Source organism: Equus przewalskii, chromosome 13 (assembly GCF_037783145.1).
Source record: "Equus przewalskii isolate Varuska chromosome 13, EquPr2, whole genome shotgun sequence".
Lineage (NCBI taxonomy): Eukaryota > Metazoa > Chordata > Mammalia > Perissodactyla > Equidae > Equus > Equus przewalskii.
Window position 1 is genome coordinate 71,271,628 of NC_091843.1, and position 7,908 is coordinate 71,279,535.

Below are 7,908 nucleotides of genomic sequence, written 5' to 3' on the forward strand. Positions count from 1 at the left end.
ATGAATACAAAGCAACAAGGTTCATCTGATAAATTTACATTTAGTACTTTGTCTATGTAATGACTGTGTATTATAGTAATCTCACTTTTCCATATTATATCTAAGGAAACAAAGCACATAGAGAATAGAGAACTCATTTTCCAAACAATCTACAGCAAGTTGGTCACAGGAATGACACTTAAATGTGCAATTCTCATGCTTTAAAATACTTTGGAAGGGTGTGGTGTGTGTGCGCATGTGTGTGTTGGTGGGGCTGGGAGTTAGATAAAGCAAGATTGGTACAATGTTATAGTGTTGGTAATTACTGAAGCCATGTGAAGGGTACATGATGAGTTCATTATATTATTCTCTCTTCTTCCGTGACAAAAAAGTTTTGAAAAATTTAGAATCCTCTTAACTCAAGAGCCTGTATCTTCCTAGAGTTACCCAAAGGCAATATCTTAGCCATTCTACTTGGTTTTAATACTGAAAGCCCCAAACTCATGGAGAAGGCTACTATGAGAGGTAGAGTTTATTTAGTAAAACAAAACAAAACAGTGAGTAGTCCCTATGTGCTGTGTCATAGGAAGAATACATATTAAAGAAATGGAAGTAAATGAAAGGTCTGGCTTTCAATACATGATATCTTTATGCTCCTCTAAAAATATTTATCAAACTATAAACTTATAAATAATCTTCTTTGGGATTCTCATATAAAAGAAGACACATATTAAGGATTAACTGTATAGCTCTAATTCTGAAATGCTGATGTTTCACCTGAACTCCACGTACGCTTTTTCGAAACAATTTAACATTCTGGTGGACATGCCACGGTGGCACTGCAATGGCACATGCTCTTTTTTGTCCAGTTTACAGAGGTAGTATCAAATTGCCTCTCTCCCACATTTAGCTTCTGGGATCCCCCTGCAGTAAGCTTTTTGAATTGTCTCTAAGTCAAAGAAGACATCATAAGAATTTCAATAGTTACTTTATTGCTTTTGTAGTAGACATTAGTATGTAGTTGTGGTTTTTATCTACAAGAAATGCAAGAGAAGATCAGGCATGGATCCATCCACAATTTTTGTGTCCATAGCACCCTGTACAGAACCTAATAAATAGTATGTAGACAATAAGAAACTGAGAAAATCTTTGGCCTTAACCAAATCATTCTTGTGTTTTATGAGTTATCCACAGTCAAAATGTGGAGATACATTTTTAGGAAAGACCTTTTTAGGAAACTCTAACCATAGAATCCATTTTCTTCCTGGGCTAAATGACTCTCCCATCTGAGGCGGCAACTTACATAAACAGTATCCATTGGATGGAGTTGTTTTACATTTTTCTTAACTGAAACACACCTGATACACTTTGTGACTGATTCCTTTGTGGTAGCTGTAAGCTTTCTGGGCAAGTTTTTATGAAAAGAAAATGAGATAACCTTAAGAACAGAACTTTGGAATCACATTAACAGTATTTCCATCCTTAAAAACACCTTAAAGAGGGGATTCTGGGAAGATGGTGGAGTATGAGGCACGAGGAATCCATCTCTCCACCTAGACAAAAAATCCGAGTGGCAGAATCTCTCTGATACAAGCACTTTGAAACTCTGAAGCCTATTGAAGGCTTACAACTTTCAGGGGAAGGCTTGGATGGTAAGTTTTGGTTAATTTCCATGAATTTTCAGCTCTGAGCTCAGCAGCGGCTACCCACTCCTCATCCCTCAGTCCACGGCAGGTAGCTGTGCACTGGAGCACAGCTTGCATGCAGCTTGTGAGAGTGAGGGTGGGCAATAAGGACTCTGTGGTCCAACTAATGGTGATCTTTATTCTGATCACTGATTGCTGCTTCGATTATGGTGTTAGAGACACAGAGATGGGAAACCATTGTTGCAAGCCCTTTTGCCTCCAGCTGAGACAACTTTAGGGGACTTAAATGACTGGTACCCTTCCCTCCCCTCCACTTGATTTTTCTCTTTTTCCCCTTTTAGGAACCAGACGGTAAAGAACAGGACATTTTAAAGCATCTGCATATATAGGGGAATTAGACAATCACCACACATGCTCAGGGGAAGGGTCAGGTCAGAAAATAACTGAGAAGATCTTAAGTTTACACTTCAGGCAGAACCTCAGTACAGAGACAGAATGCAACAATCAACAAAACGAAACAAAACAAAAACAAAAAACAGCAAACCTTGGGGGAGGGGGAGAATCTGATTTCCAGAGCTACCACATTATTAGACTCAAATGTCCACTTTCAACCAAAAAAATCACAAGGCATTCAAAGAAACAGAGAAGTATCACCCATTCAAAGGAAAACATAAACCAACAGAGAAAGAGCAGATGGCAGATCTACTAGAAAAAGACTTTAAAACAAATTGTCTTAAAGATGCTCAAAGAAGTAAAGGAAGAGGTGGAAAAAGAAAATGACGTATATACAAAATGGAAATATCAATAAGGAGGTAGATTTCCTTTCCTTTTAAAAGGAAACCAGAAAGAAATTCTAGAGTGGAAAAGTACAATAACTGAAATGAAAAATTCACTAGAGGGATTCAAAAGCAGATTTGAGCAAGCAGAAGAAAGAATGAGAAAACCTGAAGATAGGACAACTGAAGTTATTGAGTCTGAGGAATAGAAAGAAAAATGATTGAAGAAAAGTGAACAGAGTCTAAGAGACCTGAGGGATACCATCAAGCAGACCAACATACACATTGAGGGAGTCCCAGAAGGAAGAGAGAGAAAAAGGGACCGAGAGATTATTTGGGAAAATAATGATCTAAAACTTTCCAAATTTGATGAAAGCCATGAATATAAACATCCAAGAAGCTCAACAAACTTCAAGTAGGATGAACTCAAAGAAATCCCCAGGAAGACACATTATAATCAAACTGTTCAAAGACAAAGACAAAGAGAGAATCTTGAAAGCAGAAAAAAAATGACGTCACATACATGAGCTACTTAATAAGATTACTCATCAGATTTCTCATCAGAAACCTTGGTGGTCAGAAGGTAGTAGGACAAGTATTGGCGAGCATATGAAAAAACTAGAATCCTTGTGTACTGGTGGAGGGAATGTAAAATGATACAACTGCTGTGGAAAAGAGTAAGGTGGTTCCTCAAAAAATAGCTAAAACATGGAAGCAACCCAAGTGTCCACGAACAGATGGATAAATAAGCAAAATGTGGTAAATACATATATGTACACAATGGAATATTATTCAGCCTTAAAAAGGAAGGAAATTCTGACAAATGCTATGACATGGATGAATCTTGAGCACATTACGCTAAGTGAAATAAGCCAGTCACAAAAAGACAAATACTGTATGATTCCACTTATATGAGGTTCCTAGAGTAGTGAAAATCACAGAGACAGAAAGTAGAATGGTGGATGCCAAGGACTGTGGAAAAGAGGAATGGGGATTTACTAATCAATATGCACAAAGTTTCAGTCAAGCAAGATGAATAACCTCTAGAGATCTGCTGTACAACACAGTACCTATAGTCAATAATAATGTACTGTACACTTAAAAACTTGTTGAGGGTAGATCTCATGTTAAATTTTCTTAAAATAGAACAATAATAAAAAAAGAAAACGGTAAGGAACACAGATACTTGAATACAATGCTATGTATTTGAATGTATGTATGTAAATTGGATGGGGATTTACTGTTTAATGGGTACAGAGCTTCAGTTTTGCAAGATAAAAAGAGTTCTGGAGATAGATGGTGGTGATGGTTGCACAAGAATATGAATGGTCTTAATTCCACTGAAATTGAAAAAAAATGGTTAAGATAATGTTTTATGTATATTTTACCACAATAATAATAATAATAATAATAATAATAATAAAAATGTCAAGAAAAAAACAGAATAAAGATGGGCTGCTTAGAGAAGTCTTGTATTCCACTAAGACAACCTACTTAGAACTAATTACCCACCCCTTCACCTTGGAATCTCAAATGCCCACCCACTGTTTCAACTCCCAGCAAGCTACATCATTCTTTAAAAAGCACTTGTAGAATGTATCTAACTTTTGGGGAAGTGTCAAAACTGATTAAAGAACAATATCATCAGATGTTACTCTTAGTTTAAAAGTCTTATCCGCAATGGGAAGCAAACCAATTCAGAAACTGCCAACCAAAAGAGCAAAGTTGTGTCTGACCTCTCTTCTCCCAACACCCTAAATCCTGTGCCCTTTCTGCAGACTCTATAATTTGCATTCCTTACTCCTTAAAGTCACTGCAACCAAATGGTCTGTCCTGCCATGGAAGGCTTGTGACACCCTTCCCAGCTGGCTGCAATGACGGGGCCTCCCAAATGACTGGGCTCCTTGATCGTGCTGCCACTGGGCCAGTGGGTCTAATTGGGCTAAGAAACATCTTTAATTAACATGGTCTAATTGAGTCAACTTATGACTCAGGAATGTGATTACTGGTGTAAACCAAATTTACACTCTTTCATACTACATCATTATGATGCTCATCAGATGTTCTTCAAATATAACTTTCCAAAGATTTTTCTTCACTATGACCAGATAATTCTTCAGAAGATAAGATCAATGATATTGATGGTATTCAATGTGGAAATACACACTGTAATGTTTCACTGACTGGCTTTATAGGTAGCCCTCCTTTAAACAAACATATCTTGGATACATCTTATAATTATCTTATTCTATTATGCCTAAAATTTTAAAGTTAAGTCATTCACAATCTTTTTCAGTATTTAAAGGATCCCGCTAAAGATATTTTAGTTATAGGATTTACCAGAAGCATATATATACATATTATATATAGTATATAAGTATATGTATATATGCATATGTATAAATGTAACGTATGCATATATGCTATAAATTGGCTCCATAGATTTATGGGCAGGCTTTTGCGTATGAATGTGTATATTTTGTTCTGGGAAAATGGTCCATAACTTTCCTTTAATTCTCAAAACGGCCTGTGATCACCCCCAACAACTACAAATCAAAAACAGTTCAGGACCCATGTCTAGAGCTGTCCTGCCCAATTCTGTAGCTGTGCCTATTGAGCACTTGAAATGTGGCAAGTGCGAATTGAGTTGTGCTGTAATTATAAAATATACACTGGATTTCTAAGAACTAACATGAAAAAGAAGATGTAAAATATCTCAATGATTTGAACATTGATTGCATGTTGAAATAATAATGTTTGGAATATAGTGGGTTAAACAAAATATATTATTGGCATTAATTTCACCTGTTTCTTTTTGCTTTTGTTAATGTGGCTACTAGAAAATTTAAAATTACATGTGTGGCTCATACTATATTTCTGTTGGACAGCACTGGGTTGGGAAAAGCCAAAGCCTGATTGCAGGCATGCTGCTGATTCTAGGAGGTTCCTATTAGCAAACGATTTTTACAATAGTTCCAAAATTGGATTCTAAGAGAGGTGTTAGCAAAAATGTCAGATTATGCCTAAACATAACAGAGTTAAAAGCACAAACTATTTTTATCCAAATATTCCAGCATAATTTCCTTTAGAGAAATATGAATTTGGAAGGATAAGTCTGATGTCAACTCTGAACCACTGCCATTTATATTTGCATATGATCACGTGGTGCATTTTGATAAGAACCTTAGAACAATAATGACTCAAAGTAAACTTTTGCTTTTGGCACATCAATAAGAAGGTACATTTTAAAAGTCCAGAAAATGTAATTGGAAATATTCACGAAGAAATAGCTTAAGGGAAACTGGACTTTCCAATCATGAAAGGTATACGGGTATGGTACTTTGATTCATGAATCTAATTAGTCCTCAGCAACTCTTACGTGGTGCCTATTTCATCCCCGTTTTACAGATATGAAAGCGGGTTCCAAATGGTTGACTCAGCGCTCTTGGAGAACAAGACAGAGGTCTTGTTCTCCACTGTGTACTTGGGGGCTAGTATTGGGCCTTGGCCCATAGCAGATGATCAGCGAATGGCCATTGGCTGGTAAGTGACAGCTTACTGATGCCAACACCAGGTTTCTCTCCAAAGAGTGCCTGATAACAGCATCCTTGCTTTTCCCAATAACACATGCTGAGAGAGAGGTGTACTTAACCATTTTTTTTTTAAATTCTCAACATAAAACAATGGGCTATAAATATTTTGACTCTGGCAACAAAACTTATGTCTATCTAAAGCAATCTAATGTTAAATCATGCTTACTGATTCCAAAACATTACAAGTGCCAGCTGGCTGGATATCACACCTAATTGGTTGGACAGGCATTCAATGCAGTAAACAAATGGAACATCTTTATTCCTCATCTAAGGTAACAAAGTACAGAGCAGCTCGCTTCTTTGTCTCTCTCTCTCTCTCATTCTCAACTACGGTCTTGATCTCAGTTGCTTTTGCTCCTTGAAGTTTGGGTTTTCTCCTTGGCTCCTATCCAGGCTGCTGCTTCTCCTTTGCGTTAGAGAATGCACGTCCGACAACATTCCTCTAAAAGTTTTGAGCTTTACTTGTGGGTTAAACACACACAGACACACACACACACACACACACCAGATTTGAGCTCTTGTGAGCTGAGTCCGAGTTCATTAAGGAACCGGCGTCCAGGGGAATTCCTCCAGCAACAATTCCTTTTCCATTCAACTTAAGAGCGAGAGCGGAGCCTGGCGCATCAACTCACACCGACTCACACGTACATGCGCTCGCACATACCACAGCAGGGTGAGTCTCGGCCTCTCCCTGAGCCTAACCTGAAGGTCTGAGAGGAGGTCGCACCCGGTCCCCACCCATACCCCGCCAAACCCCGGACAATAACTCCTCCGGAGTTATAACACGCCCAGAAAGGCAAAGCAAACACATTCCCTTCGCCGTCCTGCCCAGGCAGGATCGCTCCTATTTACCGTCTGGTACCACCAGCTTGCGAATGCCATGGCGACAACCGTTTTGGCTCTGAGTGGCGCGGCGGAGGACCCGGGAGGACGCGGGATGCGGTGCGTGGGGCGCCGGGCTTGCACTCCGCGTGCCCTGGACCTGGCTGGCTCTGCAAGTCCCGCAGCTGTCGGGTGGGCGGGCGCCTGGGCGGGACCGACGCAGGCCCCGCCCCCGCCAGTCTGGCCCCGCCCTGCCCGATTTGGCTCGCGGCTGGTTAGGGAAGCTGTGTTCTTTCTGCAGGCAGCCACGCCCTTGAGCCCCGATTGTACACGGAAGACAGGATCCTGCCATCCAGTAAAACTATCCCACCCGCTCTAGGGGTCCCGAATGAACTTTATTCCCCTTTCATCTCCTCCTCACTTCACTCACGTCTCACTAAACAACTTTTCCCGACAGGGGCCAGCCCCTATCCTGCTCGCGCCACGCCCAGCGCGCTTGGCCCTGGCCCGGGAATCCCGGCCACCTCTGCCACCTGTCCGGCCACAGGCACTGAGCCCCGGGTCCTTCCCTGGTCCGGGATGGAGCGCCCGGGGCAACAGGCCAGGCAGGCTACGCCCAGAAGAGGCGGCCCGCGGGCCGGGGTCCTCCCAGCGCTCAGCACTGCGGCTCCGGCAGGAGTGCCACTCACCTCCTGGGTGTGGCGGGCCGCTGCAGCGCGCCGGGGCCGCGGGGAGGCGGCGGGCTTCTGGCCCGGCTGGGACATGGCGAGGCCGCGGCGAGCGCTGCCTCCGGGAGGGCGCAGCGGAGACTGGAAGGGAGGCCCGGGCGGGGAGCGCTGGGAGGGAGGGAGGGAGGGACCGGAGGGCCCGGCGGGCGCGCCCGTGAGGCAGCTTTTCCGACCCAGCCTCGAGCCCGCGCGGGGGCTCCCCCTTCGCCCCGCTGGGTCCTCCCCTTCCTGCCCGCGCTGCCCGCGGCCCCCGCTGTAGCCGTCCCGGGCTCCCGGCCTGACACTTAACACCCTCGGTCCCGAGTCATCACCCAGAGACCCTCCCCGCCCCCCAGGACTGCTCAGTTCCCCGCGGGTCACAGAG

The 7,908-nt window shown here is 42.4% G+C and overlaps 1 protein-coding gene across 42 annotated transcripts in view; it reads right to left on the reverse strand.

Moving 5' to 3' along the window:
• Nucleotides 1–7,904, reverse strand: part of CAST (calpastatin) — a 116,991-nt gene extending 109,087 nt beyond the window's left edge. For 8 of the 42 annotated variants that reach the window (XM_070569652.1, XM_070569650.1, XM_070569645.1 and 5 more), the window contains exon 1: nt 7,506–7,768. In XM_070569652.1, the coding sequence (XP_070425753.1) occupies nt 7,506–7,580 (75 nt within the window). In that variant the 5' untranslated portion in view covers nt 7,581–7,768. Of the gene's footprint in view, nt 1–6,846; nt 7,229–7,505 lie in introns of those variants that run through there. The other 34 variants (XM_070569634.1, XM_070569631.1, XM_070569630.1 and 31 more) reach the window with 11 other exon arrangements.
• Nucleotides 7,905–7,908: the final 4 nt, after the last annotated feature.